General features: G+C 36.5%; 1 protein-coding gene across 1 annotated transcript; it reads left to right on the plus strand.

Moving 5' to 3' along the window:
- Positions 1–5,022: 5,022 nt before the first annotated feature.
- On the plus strand, positions 5,023–6,432 carry LOC103406819 (UDP-glycosyltransferase 91C1-like). Its single transcript, XM_017324587.3, has one exon. The coding sequence runs from the start codon at positions 5,023–5,025 to the stop codon at positions 6,430–6,432; it is 1,410 nt and encodes a 469-aa protein (XP_017180076.3).
- Positions 6,433–27,183: the final 20,751 nt, after the last annotated feature.

Consider the following 27,183-nt stretch of genomic DNA (forward strand, 5'->3'; position numbering starts at 1 on the left):
AAGGTTTTTAGCAGCCGCAAGGGTGGGGGATATAACGATACTCCAGCCTTCCAGTGGGGGTACTCTTGACAGAAGGTGGCAGTTTTGGGGTTTATCGCACACGGTTCCAGAATTGGGGTTTTGGGTTTCTTTATGTCATCGAATTCATCCATATTTGTCATTAGTTTAATCATGAACTAAGTCCTTTTGCTAGGATTAGGGTGTACTCTTATTATGAACATCTAATTCTTATTATTTCATATTGATCTCGGTTGTTTTCCATGTTGAGTAATTGTTATTGTGCTTTATCGTTATCAAATAACTGGCCATTATTTGTGTGAAGAACTAAATTGGGACTGACAGGTTGAGTTTAGTAGATTGCTTCTCATAACAATTACCATGAATTACATAATTGAGTAGACATACTGGTTATGACTTGTGTAGTATTGTGAAATTATCCATTTAGCGTAAAGGGATTCGATTATCTACTTATGTGGCTAGACATAGCATGGGTAGATAGTTAGAACACAGTTAGTACATTCTGAAAGGAAATATTGACGAATCAAGGGATAATTGCTAGCAACATGGGAATAATTTGAGTTTAATATGAATAACGGGATTAGATGGGATTGAGAATGAGGAACCTGATGTCCTAGTGCTTCAATATATTAATTTTTCATAATTCATTCACTTTTACTTCGTGTTTGTTCAATTGATATTTTCAATTTCGTTTGGGTTTTTGCATATTTGAATTTGTCATCGTAATCCATCTTTTATTTAAGTTTAGTTTGAAGTCAATCTCAATAGTAAATTTAGGTTAATCCGATCCTTATTTGAACGACACTCTACTTATCACTATATTACTTGGACGATATTGTACACTTGCAATTATCAACAACAGGCTAGCCATGGGAACATGGCTATTTGAAGTTTCTTCTGATCTTTGCTCTCCATGTGTTCGACGATTGGGTGTGAGAGCAGAGATTCTCAGGCTTTTGATATCAGAAATTGTAATTAAAGGGCAGTACTAGTAGTGGCATGGAAATTACGAATTGATAAGCTACTGGTAAATCAGCAGTCACAGTTCATTTGGCATTGTAAGTTCCTGGCAATAATTATTTTTTGGGTCTTCTTATTTTGGCATGTCGAGAATTGCTTTTAAGATATTAACAATGCGAACTTTGGCATGTCTACAAAGAAATTTACGATAGACAGTTTAGCGATTTGTAGTCTTGATTTAAATTCACGTAATTTTTATTTTAATAATCTTCCTTCTTGTTCAATTAGTTTTTTTTTTTTTTTTTTGTCAAACAATAGATTTTGTTAGATTAGCCACCGACAGAGTTTGAACCCACATCATCATGCAAGGGCTCAACACTTTTCCACCACTGTGGTAAAGGGCCACTTGCTTGTTCAATTAGTTTCATTCGTGAGAGAATCGATTTGGGATGTTTTAGTCTAAATTTGTTATTGAGTACGTTTGTTTGGGCTCTTGCTTTTAGCTCCATTTTTTCAACAAAAAAAAATGTAACTTTTGGCCAAGTTATTAGATTGCTTTATGGTGTGAGAGATTAATTAACATCTAAACACCTAAATTAATCAATCACGGTGCATGTGATTAATATTTGGAGGTTAGTTTAATGGTAAAAGGAAATATGAGACTAGTGTTCAGATGAGGGAAGATGAGTTAATATGATTAAGATTGTCTCGAGTTGGATTCCATTTTCTGTTGTAACCAAAATACCAAGTAAAATACAGAGCGAAAATTATTTTCTATACCAAGTTGTAAAGATCATTACAAGGAAATTCGAGAATTCTTCTATGATTATGACGTCCGCAAACGGACTTATCCAATATATCTCACAAGCCACTAAATTTTATTTAGCTTTAATATCAATTATTGACATACATGATTTGGGTAAACAATTATTAACATATTTTAGGTTTTCCTATTTCGAATTGGATAATCTCTTACATTTTAGGATTTAAGTGTCAAACTATGGTGTCAAACGATAGTGTGTGTATATATGCATGTATGTATCATCTTATATGATGGTGAGAGAGAGGTTTAAGGTAGAGCTGGCCCTAAGGGTGTGCAAAAGGTGTCACCGCACAAGGCCCCCAAGTTTTCATTACATATATACAGATGCATGTAAATAGATTAGATGCAAAAGATAATCTAATCGGTGGTTCTAGCGCTAGCGGTTTAGCTCTTCCACTTTATGGCCCATGTGCTGGGTTTGAATCCCTTTGATATTGCTTTTCTAATTTTTTAGCTTTTGCAAATGTGTAAACAAAAAAGGAGATAACAAAAACGGATCCAACGTGTATCGAACTTAGGACCTTTGAAGGTAAGGAAAAAACCCTGCCCAATCAAACAACTTATTTTTTTTACAGTAACTTGTAATATTTTACTTTTATAGATGAAAACATTGAAGAAAAAATAATAAAGAAATATAACATAAAAAAAAATAAAGGGCCTCCATCCAAGTTTGCATAGGGCCCCTAAATACTTAGAGTCGGCCCTAGATGGTAGGTGACAGATAGAGAGTGAGCACACAGAGCTTCCAACATGAATTCATGCAAGAAAAGAACCACGTGTGCTAACTCTCTTAAGTCACCTTCTTTACAAACCTCTGTAATTATGTATCCAATCTATATGTATCAAATCATAGATGTAGCCACACATACATACTGAACTAAATGAAACAAGTACCTTCTTCGTCCTCTTCTCTTTGTAGCTAGGGTTAATTAAGGAAGTTGATTTGTGAAAAACATAGGGTTAGGAGGGTTAATTTATATAGGATCAGAAGCATCGATCCGTCTTTGACTCCTGGTAAAGATATGTTAAGAGCGCGTTTACTAATCCGTAATCAGATTAAGAGGAATTGGATTGAGAAGGAATTGGAATGAGGTGGAATCAGAATTAGATTTCTGTTGAAGTTGTTTACCAAAACTATTTGGAATCGAAGTAGGAATGACATTGATGTATACAAACTGTTTACTAATTCACATGAATCGGAATAATAACTAATGTGATTACTAAAGTACCCCTATTTTAACTAATTTATTTTATATGCTAATTATTTTTAGTAAAACTTTTATTCTTTTATTTTTTTTAAATTTTTTACTAGAGAGAATAATTTTTTTCCTTTTATATAACTTTTAAATTTTCCTAATTGCATAGATTACTTCAAATTTGATATGAAAGAATCAATTTTTATTTGCTTCTAACCCTTAATCACCCTAAATCCTATTAGAAATACCTACATAAAGTAAACTAAAATAACATTTTACTTCCTTCTCTCTTCCCCCTTTCTTTCCGCATTCTTTTTCTGCAACCCTTTCCCCTTTCTTTCCCCAATACGCAATATAACATTTTACTTCCTTCTCTCTCTTCCCCCTTTCTTTCCCCATTCTTTTTCTGCAACCCTTTCTTTCCCCTTTCTTTCACCAGTACGCAGTATCCACACCCCACCATCCAATCTCAGGAGGAACTATGAAGCCACGACCCACCCCATCAACAAAAAAAATCCAATTTTCAGGGTGAAAGTGATAAAAGTTCTTTCTTTCTCTTCTGTTTGAGTCTGCAAATCGCAATTTCCTTGAGGATTTGGGCGTTCGTTGTTCCAGATCATGTTCGTCGTTGTGCCGTCGTTTCAAACCCCGGTCGATCGTTGTTCCAAATCGCAGGCGTTCGTCATTCAGTGCTACTGTGTTTCAGATTGCAAAGGTGGGGTGGTATGTGCTGTGAGAGAAACAAATACAGAGGAGAGTGATTGATGAAGGTAGAAGTTGTTTTAGGAATATACATGGGTATTTTGGTTAGAAAATTTTGATTCGTGATGGAGCTCTCTACCCAGAATTCAATTACCACCTCTATAGAGGGAATCCAAATCCGGAGAAATCCGGAATTGAACTCCTGAAATTGGCTGGACCCCACATAAAATCTGATTCCCCAGTTGCTAGTAAATTGCAGAATGCTTGGGGAGGAATTCAATTTCGTTTCTCCCCATTCCACTCCCGATTGGTAAACACGCCATAAATTCTTCCCCTTGAATGCTGTTGGAAACCGGCAACCAATCACTTGCGTTGAAAACTGAAATGCAAGAGATTCTAGGCCAACCAGTCGAACCTTCAGTTCTTGCTTACGTCTACCACTCACGTGTTTAATAGTTCATGCATAACCAAGTTATATAATTGCAATGTTAACTAAATAAGAGTTGCTTTTAAAGTGTTTCTCAAGAAGAAAGATTATCAAAAGAAAAATTGCCTAAATTTAAATTAAGAATACAAATCGCTAAATTGTTAATTACAAATTTTTTTTCTTTATAGATATAACGAAATTTGTATTATTAATAAGGAAAATTAATGAAAAAAATTTAAAAACTTTAAATTTTAATTAAAATGATAAAAATGTGTTGTAAGTGAATAATACCATTAGTGATTTTTTAGAATAAAAATAAACAATACTTCTACAAAACTCCCTTATTAATATCATAAAAGCAATTCTCTAGGACCAACACAAACAGACCCAAAGAATAATTATTGCGAGCATCTTGCAATGTCAAGTACCTCGTGAAGGATCCAAAAAAAATAAATATCGCCAGCAACTTGCAATATTAAATGTTATTAATTGAACTGTGACTGCTGATTTATTGCCCACAATGTCAAGTACACCGTGAGGAGAGTTTTTTTAATGTGACCGTCACATGAGATGGTATACCACGTGTTTCTATATAAATAGTGAATTATGTGAATTAAAAGATTAATAACTTAAAAATTAAATTTTTCCACTACTTACATAAAAATATGTGATGTATTATCCGTGTTCATGTCATAACTAAAAATTTCTCCACCGTGAGGGACCCAAAGAATAAATATCGCCAGCAGCTTGCAATGTTCAATGAACCCTGACCGCTGATTTACCAGTACCTTATCCATTCGTAATCGTCATGCCCATGGCCCAATAGTACTCTTTAATTACAACTTCCGATATCAAAAGCCGAGAGTGTCTCCTCTCACACCCCAATCGTCGAACACATGGAGAGCAAAGATCAGAATAAACTTCACATAGCCATGTTCCCATGGCTAGCCTACGGCCACCTAATGTCATTTCTCGAGGTCTCCAAGTTCTTAGCTCAAAAGGGTCATCGAATCTCCTTCATCTCCACCCCCAAAAACATCAATCGTCTCCGATCCTCCTCCTTTTCCCCGCTCATCGATTTCGTCGAGCTTCCTCTCCCTGCCGTCGACGGCTTACCGGAATCCGCCGAGTCCACCTCCGAGCTACCAATCAACAAAGTCCCATACCTCAAAAAAGCATACGACTTGCTCAAGCCTTCAGTCACCCATTTCATCGAACACTCGGGCGTCAACTGGATCGTCCACGACTTCATTTGCTACTGGGTTCCCCGAGTCGCCACTCAGCTCGGAGTCAACTCGGTCTACTTCAGCGTCACCAACGCCAATTCCTTGGTTTTCATCGGTTCTCCGTCCGAGTTACTCAGCAATAAACGCAGGCGGCCGGAGGACTTTACTGTCGTCCCCGAGTGGGTCGACTATCCTTCCAACGTTGCTTTTAAACTGCATGAGATGGTGACCCACTGGGATTGCATGGACGACGAGGTCTCCGATTTTCAGAGACTCGCAGGTGCGATTCAAGATTGTAATTTTGTTACTATGCGGAGCTGCACCGAGTTCGAATCTGACGCTGTAAGTCTGCTCAGGAAGATCTACGGCAAACCAGTTGTTCCACTCGGGATGCTGCCGCCAGTCTCAGCGCCGCATCAGCACGGCGTCGCTGATGATCGAGGGGATGAGACGTGGGAAGTGCTGAGAGGTTGGCTCGAAAATAAGAAACCGAACTCGGTGGTTTACATCGCATTCGGCACTGAGGTGACTCCGAGTCTAGAATTGATGCACGAGTTGGCACATGGGATAGAGAAATCCGGGTTGCCCTTTATCTGGGTGGTCAACAATCGCCCCTTAGTGGAGGGTGTGTTGGGGGCTGATATCATTCCACCCGGGTTTCAAACTCGAGTGGAGGATCGAGGCTTGGTCTGGAGGGGTTGGGCCCCACAACTTAAGATTCTAGCTCATGCATCGATCGGAGGTTTCCTAACTCATTGCGGTTGGAGTTCAGTTGTTGAGGCACTACGGTTTGGGCGGGTTTTGATTTTGTTTTCGGGTGCTTATTCAGACCAACCGTTGAACGCAAGACTAATGCATGATAAGCGGGTCGGGTTGGAGATACCGAGGGACGAGCAAGACGGATCGTTTACGAGTGACTCGGTGGCGGAGTTGATTAGGCGAGTGATGGTGGAGAAAGAAGGTGAGTCAATAAGGTCAAATGCATGGGCCATGAAGGAGATCTTTGGCAACGTAGAGTTGAACAACAGGTGCTTGGACGAATTCACTCGAACCCTTGAAACCTGGCCCACTTCAACCTAATCAACTTTGCAGATTTTATGTTTTGGGGCCTCTAAATTGGCATAATTAATTGGTATCTTGCTTTCTAGTTGTGTTTTTATTTCTACCGACAATAAAGTGGCATCGAATTGAAAAAATAAAATCCTAGTAAGAGAACTCGAGGAAGCTGAATCTTTATCTATTTGTAGTTGTGGTTGATTTGAGGATTGTATTTTCTGAAAAGCATTACGTTTGTGTTTATGTTAAAAGTGTTTTTATTCTACTTTTTTTTAATGATTTTGAGAATGAACGGTAAATATTAGTCAAAAAGTCATACTCTTTGTAAGTTGGTGTTGATCCTAAAAACTACTAAATCTATGTGACGCGCAGGTCAAGTAACTAATAAGCTAACTACGTCCTTTGGTTGTTTGCGGGGCATGCCAATTGGTCAGCCGAGCTTGGTTGAGGAGTAAAATATGTTGATGTTGCGTTGGGTGCATTGCTAACTTCTGAATCTCGCGACTGCGGCTTAGGAAGGAACACATCTCGGCCTTCGGGTTTTAGAGCCTGAAGACAAAGCAGCTAGTTCTGTGAAGTTCAATATCAAATTCGGCTTTCAATGTGCCAAATGTAGTAACTTGTAACACCTCAATTTGTCGAGAAGACTAATAAGATGACCTCTGCCAATAAGGATTCAAAAATTCTTCTTGACCGAGACTTGGATAGATAACCAGTCGGCCCCGTCGCAGTGCTGTTTATCCAAACTGAAGGTGCTCCGCGGTCGGCTGATTCTACGGCAACAGTGCTGTTTATCCAAACTGAAGATGTTCGCTGGTTGCCTTCACAGTGCTGTTTAACCAAATTGAAGATGTGTTGGCGAAAAAGAAAATAAAAATCTCAAGGTTGTTAAGAGGTTTCGCGTAGAGCGAGAGTTTGCGTATGGCAGTTTATGTGTTGAGTTGGAGGTCTTTTTCCCATTGCCATTGCATCTGTATTTATAGGACTGATGTACTTGCTTAACATGACTAGATAATTGCGTAAAGTCCGACTGCAACTCTAAACAACTGATTCGCGACATAGATGCTAAAGCCTATCTTCAAATAGTTGATTCCTCAAAGATAATAAAAATCAATCCTGACTTATCCCATCATAATTAAAAGCCTAGCTAGGCTAGGCTTGCTTTTCTTGCCATATGCAGGTTACGACAGCCATCAATAAAAAAAAAAATATATATATAATCATATATATATATATATATATATATAATTATATAATTATATAGCAGGCAACCTTTCACACGGCATGCACAGACCAAACCCATCGTCAATTCAATTCATCTGACAACATCTATAAATAACCCAGCCTACTTAGGTCTCCTATCTCACCATTATCCAAGCCTTGCAAATCCCATGCTATGCCATGTGATAATAATCCAAGCCAAGTTGTTCTAACCCACACGGTACACTGCTAACAAATCCAAATTAAATCGGACTTTTCCACCTGCATCTCCGTTGGAATATAATTCGAATCATATTTATCTGGTTTAAGAAGATGCAGATAATTCGTATTAAAATATTATTATGATAAAACCATAATATTATCCTTTAACAAAAATATCTTCACTTTTACATCCGACGGTTGAGAACTATGCTTACTCAACGGCCTTGATTACACGGACTAATGGTGTAAATTTGGGTCCAAACAGCTGGACTTTCAAAAACAACCCCGATTTCATTATTAACATATTTGAAATTTTATTCTAAAAAATCGAATGTCGAAAATTGTTTAAAAAGTCATACTACTTGGTACGTAGGTTAGAGTTCCGAAGAGAACCAAATTTTATTATTAACATATCAAAATTTTATTCTAAAAAATCGAACGCAAAATATTGTTTTAAAAGTTATACACCTTGGTAGGCTATACTTCCAAAGAGAACCCGATTTCATTATTAATATATTGAAATTTTATTCTAAAAAATTTGAACGTGTTGCAGTCCTATTGGATTAAGAATGTGATTGTGTAAATCCTAATGTATCTAGGAGCATCTTGTATATTCCCTTCAGTAGTTTAATTCTTATCAGTGTTGTAATCCTGATAGGGTAAGGATTTAACCTTATCTACTACTATAAATAAATGAAGTGAAATAACACACCTTAGAATTATATCTCTCTCTTCTTATACAGTTCAGTCAAATAGGCCTATAACATAACACTGATAAAAACTATAATCTATTATAAGTTCAACATTTTATATGATTAATTTAGACTCAAATAGAAAACTTATTTAAATTTAAAAATAAGGGATTGCCACTTAGTACTATAGTCTAGTGGTATTCATCTTCACTTGTAAATAAGAGGTCTTAAGTTCGATTATCGTTAAAGACAAATTTGAATCATATTATTGCTAGCCTATTATGATACTAAGTCTACATTTTTTTAATGTATATAATATCGTTTGTTAAAAAAAAATTAAATAATGGTGGAAAAAATATATCAGACATAATTAAAAGTGGTAAAGTGGACTGTCAATTAGGAATTTAGAATTAAAATTGATAAATTGACTCCCTTTAAAGTCGGACACTTTTGTTTTTTTGATAAAAATTGGTGAGGCTTTCAGCCTCCTACGTGCTTTGGGATGAAGTCATCTAACTGTATATCAAAGCACTCATTTTTATTTAAATGACTTGGCCTAGACGCACCCTTTCATTGAAGTCTTCTTTTCCTCTTGACTTGGCCAAAATACACCGTTTCATCTCAAGAAAATGTTTGGTCTTCTTCTCTTTCTGGTTTAAGACTTTGCAGAATACCAGAACAGTGCAGTGCCGCTGCTCCTCCTCCACCACATATCCAAATTTGGGTCGTCCTCGAAGGTCCTCACAACCACTTATTCAAGTTTTCGGATGGTTTCAAGACTACCCAGGTTCTTTAATAAATCTACCCATGCCTATATATAGACAAATTTTTCAGTGTATCTGGTTTAAGATAATACATCACGTGGTGTCATAATATGAGTAAAGTGATATTAGAAAATAAATCCTAAAGTGGAATATATCTGTCATGTTGTCCACTTATATGATTACATGTTGTAGTGTATCATCTTGTATTCCAAGCACACATGAAACTTCTCATATATATGCATATACATATATACCCTTTAAGGGAAAGGATCTTCATTTTTTCCACATCGAATGTCAACAAAATGAACCGTTTGTTGTGTAATTCTTGATTCATAGACCATCCTTACAAATTCATTTCAATATGAAACTATATGTCCATTTTATTGTTACGATAAAATTTTAATATTTCTTTTTAACACCAAAACTGATGAGGCTAACAAAGGTTGAATGGGTCAAGTGCTACCTTTAATGGATTTAGGCTTTGAATACAAATAGGAATAGGCACAGGATCTAAGTGTACCCATGAAAATTGGGCTACATCAACTGAGTCTCTTTTATAAATGGAGAATAAAGTTACAAATAGCGTTCGGCTGGATGTATTATAATTTCTCTCTCAATTCGTCTGACCCCCCTAAGAAGTACTCATTCTCTTTATATAGGCCCTTTTCCCGAGTCTTCAGCTTCTAGACTTAAGTATATCACTTCCTTTGTATTTAATGTGCCGAACGCACATATAGACATAAGTTAATGGTCTTTTCATTATTTGGCTGACACGTGGCAACGGGTTGACACTTGTGCAAGTCCATTCGTGTCCTTTCTTGGGACAATGTAGCCGAGCACCTTACTTGGGCCTGGAGTTTATGGGGACTCATATCCTAGTGGCCCTTCTGTAAGCCTTTATGTCCCTTTGTTGGCCTTTATCTTTTCGTCTAGTTGTCTCGTGGCTCAGAATTGACATATAAGTAAGCCTACTCTTTTTGCTCCCAGGCTCTCGTGCCTTAAGGTATCGTTTGGTACGCAGACGGGACGGAACGGGATAGAACAGGACGGGACGGAATAGGACGGAACGGATTATGTAAATATTGAAAAAGTTAAGGAGAAATTTTGTCATAAAATGTTATAAATTTGTGTTCCACAGATGTGGAACGGGTCGTTCTAGGGGAAAGAGGTGAAACAAAAAATCAATCAAATTTCGTCCCATGGTACAACCCGTTCCACAATTTTTAGGCGCACCAAACGTGGGACGGAACGGCTCGTCCCGTCCCACGTACCAAACAGTACCTAAAGTTGTCAATGGCCCATCTTGCAATCTTGTGCTTGGAAAACACTTTATGGTGCTTGACTTGATTATTGATTGACTTGATTGCTAATTGGATCCTTGGAGGTCATGGGCTCCTTAAAGTGCTCGGCTTCATCTTCCCATGCTGATTAGACTTTAACTTTCCTTTGGGCTCGTGTTCTTTTAGGTTTATGTTACCTTTAGGCCTATCCGAGTCAGAAAGGACTTTGCGTTAACACTCGGAACATATTGTTCGTCATTCTTTGAAGGATTATTTGGATATAGATCCATACAATATATACCTTGGATAAAAACCCACTTATGAATAAACATTCAATAAACATCTAAAATTTAAATAAATTGCCACATAAGAAAATAAGTAACCTATTAATATAAGTTATTTACAATTTATGCTACAATTTTTTATAACTGTTCTCATACAACCATTATTAGCCAACCATTATGGCCGTAATGTTTTTAACAATTTCTTTTATCTGTCTAACAATGAATTAATATAATGCATTACGATATCTCTAAACTATATAACTTTAGATAAATTACAGAAACATATATATAATAGTTAAACATAAAATCGAAGATACATTTTTTGAAAAGTTAAATTGTAGGTAAATTATGTTCATACAAAAATAAAATTCTAGATACATTATTGTTGTAAAAAAAAGGTAAATTTTTTTTTGTATCAAATTGTAGATACATTTGTCACAGTTGGTAAACTAGTTTCATATAAAAGTAAAAAGTAGGTAAATTATATTCATACAAAAATAAAATTGCGGAAACATTGTTGTTAAATAAGAATAGGTAAATTTTTATCCTAAAATTTGAACAATAGATAAATTATTTTTATCCTCTCCGAATCCATTTCCACAAAATCCAGGATCCAGGCAGTTGAAATTTAATCCAACGGCTACAAATAGGGGGTTCCTTTAAAAGTTATAATAACTGTAGCCATTAGATCAAATTTCAATAGCTTAGATCTCGAACTTAGTAGATTTGGTGAAAAGGGATCCGCCCTTTCCACCCATTTTCTCACAACGTTCATGTTTTGCTTGCAATGTAAATTACATAATACTACCTCAACTTTGTGTCTCATAATAATCACATCTTTTAAACATTTCAATATCATACATCAACTTATTAACTCGTTGCAATATTATATATCCGTCAATTTTTCTGTCAACTTTTCTATTAAATGTTAGCTGGCAAGCATGGAGCCCACCCCTCACCCAACTGGATTACAAAATTAATTTAATATTGATAATTAAGAAAATTTAATTATTTAAAAATGTTAAAAATCATAAAATTCAATTGAAAAAGAGTAATGCTATTCATTCCATGTTTTTATACCACATTTCTATACTACCTTAGGTGGCATCTGATGTGGACATCCATATTATTTGAAAAATTTACAAAACCCAAGGAAATGAAGGAGAAAGACTCCTTGTACGCCACAATCATCATTTAATTAACTAGTTTTTCTTAATTATTAGTTTATTAAATAATGAACTACATTTAAAAATCTGATTAATTCAAATGATGTGGCTGTCCACATCAAATGCCACCTAAGGTGGTAAGAAAATGTAGTATAAAAACATGGTATGAATATCATTACTCATTGAAAAAATACAATAGGTTTTGTGATTTATTGTTTTTCTTTATTCACCATTTTTCGTTTTTTGGTCGAATTCTTCACCATCTTCTTCTCTGCTTGTTCTGATACATGGAATGGAGAATTAAATTAGGGATTGCTTATGGCTCAAACAGATGTCCTATATTAAATAGGAGAGCCACAGATGGGGGATCTACGAGGGTTCAAGGTGGGTTGGTTAACCCCTTGGATTTCCGGAAGACGGCTGAGGATGAGAAATGGGAAGTGTAGAGAGAGTGGCTCGAAAATAAGAAACCGAACTCGGTGGTTTACATGCACGAGTTGGCACATGGGATAGAGAAATCCGGGTTGCCCTTTATTTGGGTGTTCAACAATCGCCCGTTAGTGGAGGGCGTGTTGGGGCCTGAGATCATTCCACTCAGATTTCAAACTCGAGTGGAGGATCGAGGCTTGGTATTGAGGGGTTGGGCCCCACAACTTAAGATTCTAGGTCATTCCTCGGTTGGGGGTTTCCTAACTCATTGCGGTTGGAGTTCTGTTGTCGAGGCACTAGAGTTCGGGCATGTTTTGATTTTGTTTTCAAGTGCGAATTCGGACCAAGGGTTGATCGCGAGATTAATGCACTAGAAACGGGTCGTTTACGAGTGACTCAGTAGCCGAGGTGACTAGGCGAGTGATGGTGGAGAAAGAAGGTGAATCAATAAGGTCAAATGCATGGGGCATGAAGGACATATTTGGATTTGGATCATCTCTGAGGCAACTGATCGGGATTCTCCTGATCAGTATTCGTGGACTGTTAGATTTTTATCCAACGGCTACAATTATTATAACTTTTAGAGGTCCCGTCCTGTTTGTAGCCGTTGGATAAAAATCCAACGGTCCACGAACACTGGTCAGGAGGATCCCGACCAGTTGCCTCAAAAAGATCCATATCCAAGATATTTGGCAACGTAGAGTTGAACAACAAGTGCTTGGACGAGTTCACTCGGGTCCATGAAACCTGGCCCATTTCCACCTATTCAACAAGAAATTTTTCATTGAATAAGGAATACGGCTCGGTACATCAAGTGTTATAATACAAGCAGTTAGATATTTGAAAACTTTCAATTTATTATATTATGACACTTAGTGTACCAAGTTTTGTTGCTGGCATACTGAAAAATTGTCTCCTAATCAACTTTGTAGATTTCATATGTGTTGGTGCCTCTTAGTTGGGATAATTAGATAGGTTGCTTTACTTTTTAGTTTGTTATTGATCTTTTCTACCATAAAAAAGGTGTCATTGAATTGGCCTCTCATAAAGGAAAGGGATCCTCTACAGATCCCTTTGACCTAATCCTCTTCATTAAATAATTTGTACTATTGAAATTTGATTCAACAACTAAAAACAGAGGCTCACTCTAAAAGTTATAATAACTTTAGCCGTTTGATCAAATTTCAAAGGTCCGGATTGTTTGATAAGGATAATTAGGTGGAAGAAATCCGGAAAGGATCCCTTTCCTCTCTTAAATTGTAAAAGTTTGCTTGCAATAATAACTAAATAAAAGTTTGCTATGTTTGCCGTTCCACCAATGTCGCGGCACACCGTATGATCGAGTTGGCTATTTCTTCTACCTTTGATTTTTGGTTGTTTAAGTAGCCTCCAGACTTGATTGTGGATGTCCTCTTAGAATTTGTATGAGCTTTTCTCAATCTCAATAAAACCACTACTGTTTCTCTTAAACAAAAAAACAAAAACAAAAAAAAAAAAGAAAGAAAACTGTTTGAAAGTCCTATATATCAGTTGTACATTTGTACTCAGTTATAGGATAACATGTGATGCAAATCACAAAAAATGCTAAGAAAGATGAGACTTTTTATCGTTTTATGTTTTTAGCACAATATCTTAAAATATTAACCAAGAGTAACATCAAATAGTCCTTACTTTGAGATTCTCCGCAATCACTACCTATCACATTTTTGGGTAAAAAAAAATATCATTATACGAAGTAAATATAGTTTCCTCTCACATTCATTGCATGTACCATTACACGCTCATCCTAAAAGAGAAGTAAAGGCGGCGTTGACCCAAAGAGACAGAGAGGCGGCTGAATCTCGTAGCGCGGGCGGCAGTTGCTCTCTAGTGTGGTGACGATGACATCAGCAGCGGTGGCGGTAAATAGCGACAGGAGCCTGGGAAGCTGACGCGTCGTGAAAAGCAGATCGTTTCGTCTTTAGTCCATGTCATCCCCAAAATCAACTCAATCCCAACTCCATGTACGTACTTCCTATTTTCCTTGTAACTGAATCTCTGATTGTTGCCCAACTCTCTGTTTGGTTGCCGAGAATATAATGGAAAATTGAATTCATAATTTGAAAAAGAGTTATTGGCGAAATGAGAGTGGGGCAACGTTTGATAGATAATGTATAACCTTATAAGAATTTGAAATGTCAAAAAATGATGTTATTTAGTCGTCAACATTTCATCGACTTCTATTTATCAACTAATGTAGAAATTTCTTGCTTGATGTAAACAAACAAGTTTTAAAGTGGGCATAAACAACTCTATCACTTCCAATGGCATATTAACCTTGGGACTATGTGGGTCTTGGGCTGGGTTCGGTTCCAATCGGTTTGGTTTTTCGTCAAAATCGAAACCGAATTGAAATTTTGGTTCTGTTTGGTTTTTTCCGTTATTATTATTTTTTTTAATCTGTATATTGGTGCTTGAATTCAAACTGGGGCGACTCGCAATGATGGCTGCATCAAACAACTCATCAATATTTGCAATACGAACAGAAACCTTTGTAAATCCTAAAGTCCTTAATGTTGAATAATCCTGTAGTCGGGGTAACAAGAATACAACAAATCTTCAACATGAGTTCTAACCAATCCCTCCATGAAAATCTGCTCCCAGCAAATCATCAAACAATAATCATAAAGAAATATCCTTTAAGAACCAAAACTTGAAAACATATCTGCAATACAAACCCACAACACAAACCCACAAATAGGGGTGGGCAGAAAAACCGCTAAACTGGAAAACCTAATCGAACCGTGACACAAAAACCATAAAAAACTGCCTTGACCAAAAAAGTCTAAACCAGACAAACCGAATCGTTTCAAACAGTTCCAGTTTGGAAATATTAAGAACCGGAGGAACCGGACCGAATCGCTTTTAATATAAATTATTATTTTTACATAAATAAGACATTTTTCCAAGAAGACCATGTGCATAAGCCTAATATTTTTCTTCACTTCTTTCCCCCTCCTTTGTTGTTTTATCACTTTTCTCCCCCTACATTATTTCTCTCCATTCTTTTACAGTAGATTATGCATTATGTACATTTTAGTTTTAGTTTAAGATCGACACTTTGGTCTTGATATGAGCCTTTCTATCTTTTGATTTATATTTATATGCACACTTTCTATCCTCCGGTCATAAATCTTGTATATCTAGTAGTGGAAACTCAAACATATATATAATTTTGGTTAGAACCGTAAACCGGCATGAACCAAACTGGAACCGTCATGAACCAAACCATATGGTTTTAGTAATAAATTTAAGTGGAACCGCATCGAATTGAACCATTGAAATTTTCCGGTTTCGGTTTCATTTTGAGGATGGAACTGGGCCGAACCGGACCATGCCCACCCCTACCCACAAATGACTAACAAACCCACAACACAAAAATCAAACAAATCTGCAATACGAACCAAAACAACAACCATAAATTTACACCAAAATTTCAGTCTCCCTTTCTAGAATTTACCGTAAAAAAACCCATAAATCGATAAAATAAATAAGAGAGACTGGAGATCTTACCCTGGAGTGAGAAGATTGAGAAACTGAGAGAGAAGAATGGAGAAGAATGGAGAAATTGGAGGCATGGACATGGATGAGTCTGGAGGCGCAGAGGACGAGATAGAGAAAAAGGGAATGAAAAATAGAAAAGGTGTGGCTACTACAACTAGTGGCTAGGGTTTTGTTGATTTCTAATTCCACAAAAGACTATAAATTTCAATCTTTATAAATAATTTAGTCATACAATCATAACAAAACCTGTTCCCAAGTTGGTTTTAGTGAAACTTTTCAATGTGGTTCGCATAGGTTCGAACCTTCATGCCTCCAGGATTTCAAAGATTTTTTTTTTAATTTTTATGATTTTTATAATTAAAATATTATAGAAAAAATAATTAAATATATATCGGTTCGGTTCGGTTTGACAGTTTTCGACCTCGGTCCTGTTTGGTTCTTGGTTTTTTTCGATTTTTGGTTTTTTTAACCCACCCCTATGTGGGTCAGCTGACCCCCCCCCCCCCCAAAGCTCAAAAAACCTTCACGGAAAAGCTAGGTGATGCTCTTTCTAAACCTGAGATGTCTTGAAAGCTGTTATCCAATTGCTCAACGAATTACATTAGGCATGGTATCTGTTAGGCTCATGCTTTTGTATGCGTTGCTACTGGCATTTTCGGGATAGACTCACTCAGCATATGTTGGAGTCAACATGCTCGCTCAAATGCTATTAACATCAGTCAACATGCTCGTTCGAAAGTTGTTTGCATCTATTGACAGGTATGCAATATGACTTGATAAATGACCTTCGGCTTACCCAGACTTAATGAAATGCTAATTTGCGTGTTATTCTGCCCAAACAATTTCGTGTGTTGCGCGTACTATTCTCATTTCCCCCATTCCCCACCCTCCCCCCTTAAAAAGGTTCTTTAGATCCGCTGCTGCTCACTTCTGTAAATAAATAAATAAAACATGAATAAGAAAAAAAATTACGGCGTAAGTTGGTGTCTCTTCTTTTTTGAAAAGAGGACTAGCTGGTGTCTCTAGCGTCGCTCAAGTCCTATTTTGTAAATGCCAATTATTAATAGACACCAAATCAACAGAATATTGGACTTGAAAGGGACATTGGCTCCATTTAAACATTAAAATTTTGAAGATATGGGGACATTGTATTAAAAATAAAAGCATCAACTCTAGTAGTAATTAACAATTAAAAGAAGGAGCAGTCAATGATCCTCTATCTCCGTATCTATTTGTGTTATGTGTGGAGAAGTTGGGCATCTTATCAGTGAAGCTGTCTCTAATAAATGTTGGAAGCCTGTCAAAGTGGCTAAAAAGGGGCTTGCCATTTTGCATTTGTTTTTTGCAGATGATATTATTCTCTTTAGCGAGGCTTCTATTTCTCAAGCTAAAGTGGTTAAACGTTGTTTGGACAGATTTTGTTGTTTGTCTGAGCAACAAATTAGCTTTGAGAAGTCTCAAATTTTTTGATATTCTAATGTGAACAACTGTGTTGCTGATCTAATTAGCGAAATTTGTGGTTCTCCAATTGTTCAGGACTTGGGAAAGTATCTAGGTTTGCCTTTAATTCATTCTAGAATTAATTCCAACACCTATATGGAGGTTGTTAACAAGGTTCAGAGTAGACTCTTTGCATGGAAAGCCAACACTCTAAAGTCTCTTGCTGGAAGAATTACTCTTATTCAAGCTGTTATTTGAGCCATTCCAGTTTATGTGATGCAGACAACCAAGCTCCCAGTTAGCACTTGTGATTTAATTGATGGGTTGAATAGGAAATTTTCGTGGGTTTCTTCTGAAGTCAAAAGTAGAATTTGTTTGGTTAGATGGAGTTCTGTTTGTCTTCGGAAGAACAAAGGTGGTTTGGATCTTAAAAGAATGAAGTACATGAATGCTGCTCTTTTGGCCAAGTCCAATTGGCGTTTCTTACAACAGGATAATGGTATTTGGGCTAGAACTTTTAGAGGTAAGTACTTAAGCGGGGTGAATTCTGATATTCTCAAATGGCCAACTGGTAGGGTAGCTTCTAGCTCTTGGAGGGCTGTGGTTTATGGTGGTCAATTGTTGAAAAATGGTCTTATTTGGAGGGTTGGCTCAGGTGCTAATAGTAGTTTTTGGTTTGATGCCTGGCTTGATGATGGCATTCTCGCTGATAAGGCCTTGATTCCTTTGGATGTTTCTGCTAAAGCTTTAAAGGTTATAGACTTTTGCTATGGTAATTGTTGGAATATTTCTGCCTTGAGAGATGTTCTTTCGGAGGAATATGTTTGGAAGATTTTTGTTATTCCTATTGGCCTCAATGATGGAGATAGTGATTGTATTATTTAGAAGCTTTCAAATGATGGAATTTTTAGTGTTAAATCAGCTTATCTTGCAAGTATTGATGATGAAGTTTTTGCCGATTAGAGTTGGAGTGATATATGGAAGCTTAAGCTACCTCATCGAGTGCTTCATTTTTTTATGGCTGACTCTGCATGGGATATTGCTTTGCAATGAAAATAGAGCTAAGAGAGGTATGACTAATAATTCCTATTGTGACTTTTGTGATGGTTGGTATTGACTTTCATGATTGGATGAGAGTGAATCTTTTTTTTGAGAAGATTGCTCTGCCATAATCTGCCTTGGTGGGGTGTTTTTGCCTTTGCTTGTTGGTGGTTATGGAAATGGAGGAATTTAAGCATTTTTGCGTTTGATTTCATTTTCCCAAGTCAACCTCAGGTTCTCATTCTTAAAGCTGCTAAAGAGTGGTTTGAGGTGCAAAATTTTGGTGCTAAGCCTGTAAAGAGTAGGATTTTTTTTAGCTTGGGATCCTCATCCTAATTATGTCAAGATGAATGTGGATGGTAGTAGGAAGAGTGGCAAGGGGTGCTCTAGTGCTGGTGGGATTTTACGTGCTGCTGCAGGTGTGTGGATTGCTGGTTTCACCATAAATATTGGTGTGGGGAGTGTGCTTAATGCTGAGTTATGGGGTCTTCTTCATGGTCTGTCTCTTGCTTTGAGATTGGGTTATAGAAAAGTGTTTGTTGAAATGGACTCCGTTGTAGCTGTTACTTTAGTAATGGATTTTAATTCCTCTATGGACCCTCTTGCTCATCTCATTACTGCTTGCCGGGAGTTATTGAGCAGGGATTGGATTTGCTCGGTTTCACATGTTTATCGTGAGAAGAATAGAGTGGCTAATGGTATGGCAGATTTAGGCCATAAGTTTGACATTGGTCTTCATGTTTTTTAGAGTAAATTGTACAAATGGTCCCTCAACTTTAATCAAATTGGAGCAATGGTCCCTCAACTAAAAATCCATTACCATTGGTCCCTCAACTTATCAAAATGTGTAGCTATAGTCATTTTCATCAATTTTGTCAAAATAAGCTATGTTGGAACGACCATTTATATAATTAGGGTCCCTCAACTCATCAAAGTGTATACTTATGGTTCTTTTCGTCAACTATGTCAAAAAATTTGTCAAAACGAGTTATATTGGAAGGACCATTGCTACAATTGGGTTAAAGTTAAAGGACCATTTCTCCACTTGAATTAAAGTTCAGGGACCAATGGTAATGAATTTTTAGTTGAGGGACCATAGCTGCATGTTTTGATAAGTTGAGGGACCAAAGGTAATGGATTTTTAGTTGAGGGACTATTGCTCCAATTGAGTTAAAGTTAAGGGACCATAGCTACAATTTACTCTGTTTTTTATGAGCCTCCTCCTCTAGTGGATAGGTTGATCTTTGAGGATGTTGTTGGGTTTCCTCGTACCCGTTTTGTTAGTTGTTTTTCTTGGGTCTTTTCACCCCCAATTTTACCAAAAAAAAAGAGGAGCACTCAAGCATGATATAAAAGAATGACGTCGATCTCTCTGCCTATGTTTTTGCAGTGACTTATGCAAATCCAGCAATTTCCATGGTTCCAGCTTCCAGCTGGTGCAGGTTAAGTTTGTTTTATATGTAACACAATAAGCATATACGTTTTATGGATGCTACTTTTGTGCCATCTTGGGTGAGGAGTACTAATCGAATTTAAAACATCTTTCAACGCGATTTATTAACTAACGGGTCGCTAATGGTATTTTACCGTTATTCACACTACCCGTTAAACTAGATTCACATAGTCATATGTGTATTGAAATTTTGCAGGCTGAATTTGAGTCATATTAACCGATCGTGTACAATTATTGCTAGCTTTAATGACGATATATGAAATTACCCTTGTCAAAGTTCTAATATTTCCTTACCTTGATTTTCGCATTGATAATATATCTGACGAGCTAATAAAAATACCATTAAACTGAACATTAGTTTATGATTTTTAGCTAAAATGGTCCCTGATATTGACATAACTCTTCAATTTGGTCCATGACAATGAAAATTGAGAGAAGTGGACTCTGAGTTTATCAACTGTAAATCATTTTGGTCCTTCTTGAAAAGTCTTTTAATATTCTCGTTAAATTGTCACGTAAATGACCACGTGACCACTTTTCAAGGGTATTTTTGTCAAACCAACCCTCCACTTAACGAGAATATTGACATATTTTTCATGAAATGACCAAAATGATTCAAGATGTACAAACTCAAGAACCAATTATATTAATTTTCAATATTATGAACCAAAGTGAGAAGTTACGCCAATCTCGGCACCATCAAATCTTGATTCTAGTAGGTGAACGATATGCATATAACTTGGTTACATGCATGCATGAACTATTAAACACGTAAGTGGTAGACGTAAGCAATAATCTCTTGCATTTCAGGGCAAGTGATTGGTTGCCGGTTTCCAATAGCATTCAAGGGGAAGAAATTTAACATATCTTTACCAAGGAGTCAAAGACAGATCAACGCATCTGATCCTATATAAGTTAACCCTCCTAACCCTCTGTTTTGCACAAATCAACTTCCTTAATTAACCCTAGCGACAAAGAGAAGAGGACGGAGAAGGTACTTGTTTCATTTAGTTCAACATGTATACGTGGCTACATCTACGATCGGATATATAGATTCTTATAGAGGTTTGTAAAGAAGGTGACATAAGAGAGTTAGCACACGTGGTTCTTTTCTTGCATAAATCCATGTCAGAAGCTTTGTGTGCTCACTCTCTATCTATCACCTACCATCCTTAAACCTCTATCTCTCTCAACAACATATAAGAAGATACATACATACACACACACTCACACATACACACACTATCATTTGACACCATAGTTTGGTACTTAAATCCTAAAATGTAAGAGATTATCCAATTTGAAACAGGAAAACCTAAAGTATGTCAATAGTTGTGCACCCAAATCATGTGTGTCAATAATTGATATTAAAGCTAATTAAAATCTAGTGGCTTGTGAGATGTTGGATAAGTCCGTTTTCGAACGTCATAATCATAGAAGAATTCTCGAATTTTCTTGTAATGATCTTTACAGTTTGGTATGGAAAATGATTTTCACTCTGTATTTTACTTTGTATTTTGGTTACAACAGAAAATGGAATCCAATTGTTGACTATCTTAATCATATTAACTCATCTTCCCTCATTCGAACACGGAAAATGATCCACGAACGTGACCGTTCATCGTACATTGTGCGGTAAAAAATCATTTTAAAATTTAAAATTAAATATAAATAGTACCTAATGAAAACTAACCTTACGATGTACGATGAACGATCACGATCACGAAATCCCTATGATCCTCAGGAAAAGAATCCGGCGACGATCCCTTTCCTTTGAACACTAGTCTCATATTTCCCATTACCATTAAACTAACCTCCACATATGAATCACCTGCACCATGATTGATTCATTTAAGTGTTTAGATGTTAATTAATATCTCACACCATAAAGCAATCCAATAATTTGGCCTAAAGCTACTTTTTATGTTGAAAAAAGGGGCTAAAAGCAAGAGCCCAAACAAATTGACTCAATAATAAATTTAGACTGAGATATCTCTATTAGAAAAAGTAAGGTTTTAAAAGACGCTAGGTGCTCGTCAGGCGGCGGACTAGAGGCCTAGGCGGATTTAAGTAAGTCTATTGTATTTCGTATAAATAAGTGTCTGTTTATACTTAAAATATATATAATTTCATCATAAACTAGAAAATAAAATGACATATATATTATGAAGTATTGAAACATAATGAAAATATAGGGAGTAAACATTTAATGTGTGTTTATTTAAGCGTTCAATAAGTCTCTTACAATTTATTGGAAACAATAAAATACAAAAGGAAAGTTATCTATTTTTTATCTAAGTAAGTTGCAACCTAGGCAGGTGTCTAGGTGGATCTGGATGGGTCAGGCCGGTGTCTAAGAGGTCTAGGCGAGCGCCTCAACAAGTCTAGACGCCCTTTCTTAATTTTCAAATGCATAAGCATTAATCGGGGCGCTAGGCGGAGATTTTTATAACAGTGTAGAAAAATATCTTTCATTGAATCATTGGGGTACTTGTACAGTGTCAATAATTGATTAATAACTTAAGTAAAGACTAATTAAACATAGGCTATGATTAGTTACATTTCTCATTTCTGTTATAACAAACTATTACTAGTGCATAACAGCATATTTACCACGTCAATTCCATCACGGGCATCAATAACTCGTGGTAGAAACTATTCAATTACCACGGTCAAGTGTAGCTCGTGGTAGATAACATTAATCTACCACGGTTAGATTCCGGCCCGTTGTTAAAAGTGAATAATCTACAACGGTCTTTAATCCCATGATGGAATATCAAAACCACCACGTAATATGCTCGTAGTGGTTACTTCAAACGACCACATGACCTTTTGAAAATTCACCACGCCATCAGCCCGTGGTGGATGTTTTTATGTTTTTTTTAATATATTTAGAATCATTATATTACTTTGTTGATGCACAAAATCAGCGAGGACTTTGGTACAACAAAAAGTGTTAAGTTTGTGACCTTTGCTAGATTGTTCCGGTCACTAGTGTGGATAAGTATGTAAATAGATAGGGACAGGGAAGCAAACACCAGATGTACGTGGTTCACCCAGATTGGCTACGTCCACGGAGTAGATGAGTTCTCATTAATTGTGAAGAGTTTACACAAGTGCATAGGTTCAAGCTCTCTTTTAGTGAGTACTAGTGAATGATTTAGTACAAATGATATTAGGAAATATTGTGGGGGAATGATCTCCTTTTATAGAAGAGAGTTTCTAGCTTTGTTCTGACATTGATACGTGTCGTGTTGTGATTGGCTTCCGATGTTGACACGTGTCGCGCTATGATTGGCTTTTGATGTTGACACGTGTCGCGCTGTGATTGGCCTCCTGGTTGGAGGGAAACTCTTATGGGTCATTGACGATATAACGTTGACCGGTGCTCAGTAGTTCCGGGATTAGTCAAGTATGGTACAAACATACTTATTATTTATTACTATATTGATTATTGATTGCAACAAAATATTTCTTTCATAATTTATTATTTATTATTATATTTGAAATACTACCCTTTTGTTTAACCTTTAAACCCGATAATATCTAATAGTCCTAATTAAAAGTGATGCGGAGAATTTCAATCAATAAATGACATGAATGTTACAAATAATGATAAATAAAATCTACAAAATGTGGGAGGGAGGCAAGGAGACTTCCATTGCTTTCGTGACTACCCAGAACACCCAAATTTGGTTTGTCTTCAATGCGATTTGACCAAAACAAATAAAGAGTGATAATTACAATTCAAGAACTATGTAAAATTAAAATAGAACTATATATTTAAAATTTAAGATATCAAAATTTTACCATAATTACAACATAAAAACTTATATGTATAATTTTATTTAAATGTTGTTTGGACCTAATTTTACACCATCGCTCCGTGTAATCAAGGTCGTTGAGTAAGCATAGTTATCAACCGTCGAATGGAAAAGTGAAGATAATTTTGTTAAAAGATAATATTATGGTTTTTATCATAATTATCTTTTAATATGAATTATCTCGGTGTCTTCTTAAACCAGATAAATAGAAAGCGATTCATGTCTCGGAAAAGCAGTACAATTCGAATTGATTTGGGATGTCTGACAGCACTTGGAAGTAAAATGGATTTAAAATTCATTTGATCAGAATGATGATGGCTATTGTTGATGAGGTGAGGATGAGATAGGAGACCTAAGAGGGCTAGGTTTATGGATGTTGGTAGATGAAGCGAATTGATGATGGACATGGCATGCATGCCGTGTCAAAGGCTACCAGCCATATACATAAATATATATATATATATATATATATATATATATATATAATTGGCGACATTAGGTCTGCGAACTCATTGGAAAGGTGCAAACTTTGTTATATATATATATATATATATATATATATATATATATATACACACACACACACACACGCACATACACACACACACACACACACACACACACATATATATATATATATATGTATATAATTGGTGGTTGATTAGATGGACGTTATCCAAGCATGCAGGTTATCTTGGATTCGATGAGTTAAGATGAGTTTTAATAGTTTAGGAGTCTTTCTCATCTTATCAACCAGTGCGTATTCGTCACTATAAATACAAAGTCGCATGCAACATTCAAAGCCCCTCCAATTCAACACACAACTGCCCTGCGCAAATTCTCTCAACAACCTTGAGATTTTTTCGTTTCTTTTTCCGCCAACACATCTTCAGTTTGGATAAATAACATTATGAATGCAACCGGTGATATCTTCAGTCGGCATAGATAGCACTGTCACCGTATAACCAGCCGGTCTCGCAGCATCTTCAGTTGGCATAGATAGCACTGCGTCGAGGGTGACTGGTTATCTATCCCAAGTCTTGGTCGAGAAGGATTTCCGAATCCTTATTGGTCGAGGTCATCTCATTAGCCTTCTCGGCGAGGTGAGGTGTTACAGTTTATTAGGCTTGGCACATTGCATGCCGAGTTGGTTTATGATTAGATACTCTCAAGTGGGATTTAGAGTTCGGCATTCCGACGGCCGAACCATGTTTATGGTTAAGACACATTTGCTTTGAGTATTTGTGCCCTTACACTTTGGTGTCGATTCGGTGAGAGTGTGGCCGAATCCGACGACGACGATTTGTGAACTTTGTAAGAATAGTATCCTTGTCTTCAGGTTCGAGAACCCAAGAGGCCGAGACGTGTTCCTTCCTCGGTCACAATTGCAAGACGCAGAAGTCAGCCATGCACCCAACGTAACATCAACGAATTTTACTCCTCGGCCGACGAGTTGGCACGCCCGACATTCAACCGAATGACGTAGTTAGATTATAGATTACTCGGCCTGCGCGCCACGTAGGCTTGGTAGTTTTTAGGGTCAACAAATGTATTAACCAATTAATGGGTGTTGCGCCGTATTAGAGTCCCAATATACTTTTAGTTTTATGGCTATAAGAGAGTCCCAATAATAAAGTTACTATATTTTTTATTGGAAAGAAAACTTAATTAAAAACCCACTAAGCGAACAAACTGTCGTTCAAGTTCCCACCAGTCGCTTGCAGTTATATTTTGTTATCCCCTCAATCATTCTCTTCACATCGTTCTATTTTTCTAGGACGCAAAATATTATTCACTAATCTCTCTCTATAAATTTGGTATGAATTGAGTGGTCTTGTAGTTGCATTTGGCTCTTTTGCGATAGTCTCACGATCTCTCAAGCTCTCAGCCCTCTCACTGTCTCTTCCTCTCAGTGAGTTTGATTTGGATTGTCTCTCTCTCTCAAGTTGGAATCTCGATTTCAGACTATATAGTCTCGATTATGGTATTTTTTGTGCCTCCTGATTTTGGTATGTCAGTTTCCTAGGGTTTCTTTCTACGAATTTTCTTGGTGTTATTTCATCATTTTTCCGCAAATTCCAACCCTATCTATTCTCCATAAGTTCTCTCGTTGTTTAGGGTTTGTTCTTTTTTTCTATGTTTTACTTCCACTAATTGCTAATATTGTTGGAGGATTTTTTGTAATAGGAGCTATTCCCATTAGTACGCTGGCTTTTTTTTTTTTTTTTGTCATTTGTTATCACTGATGATTTATAATTTAATTGTTGTTTTGGGATTTTAAGGAGGTGCGTTGATGTGCCATCGATGTCAAAGGAACAACAAGGATTGGGTAGTTCGCTGTAAAGAGTGTAAGAGGAAACGATTTTGTATTCCTTGAATACAGATCTGCTGTGTATTACTTTAATATTTCTGATTATAGCTTACTAAAGATCGATGTTGGGTTAGTAGAATCCAGTGAATGATATTTGATTTGGTTTCAAAAGGAGAAGGGGGTCGATTTACATTCTTATCTGGTTGGTGATAGAATAATGTGCATTTGGTCTTGAAAACTTCTTGAATGTTGTTAAGATTTTATAGTTAACAATCTAATGAAAACTTATCACTTTATCTCTCTTTGCTTGTCACTTTAATCTTTTGGTTATTTTGTCCAGTATTGGGTACTATGTGTATGCCTCAATGAGAAACCTGGCAATACTATCTTGTAGAGGCTTTAATCTGCATGTGCGGAGAGACTAGGTTTTATTAGTGAAGCTTTTATATGTATGAACTGAAACAAGACTTGTTTAAATTTTGGCTAGTGTTTGTTAGTGGGCCTAGTGTTGTGTATTGCTTTTGTCTCCAATCATGAATTAATCAAGTTCACTTTTTTCACTTGATATATGTGTAAAATAAGCAGGGGATTGACAATTTGACATAAATCGAACAGGACAAGATTATAAAAATTGGGACATTGAAGTGTTTCCTTAAATGTTTGGCAGATTGAAGTTTGGAGATGGTTTGACGCTAGAAGGTACTGACTTAAGTGCTATTACTCTAACTAAGAACATATTTATGGTAAATGGCCACTACTTAATTACTGTAATGTAAGCTCTATGGAAAACTGTCATCTCTCTTGTCTCGCTCTCTCACACACACAGAGGAAAGCATGCACATTGATATTCATATGCTTGATACTAATACATGAGGTCTCTTTGTGTCTCTCTTTCTAGATTTTCACTATTGTTTTTCATATCACAATACTCTTCTAGTAAGAAAGTTAATCTATGACAGTTGGTTTGAAATAAAAAAGGAGCCTTGAATTCTAACGATCATCTATTTTTTACAGGCACCATGTACTTACTTGAACCATGATTGCTTACACCTTTGTGTAATTGATTTTGTGGATATAAATTTTTTTGTATATGATGTCCTTGAGTGATGAGTTTTGATTTCTAAGC

The sequence above is a fragment of the Malus domestica genome, chromosome 02, assembly GCF_042453785.1.
Source record: "Malus domestica chromosome 02, GDT2T_hap1".
Taxonomy (NCBI): Eukaryota; Viridiplantae; Streptophyta; class Magnoliopsida; order Rosales; family Rosaceae; genus Malus; species Malus domestica.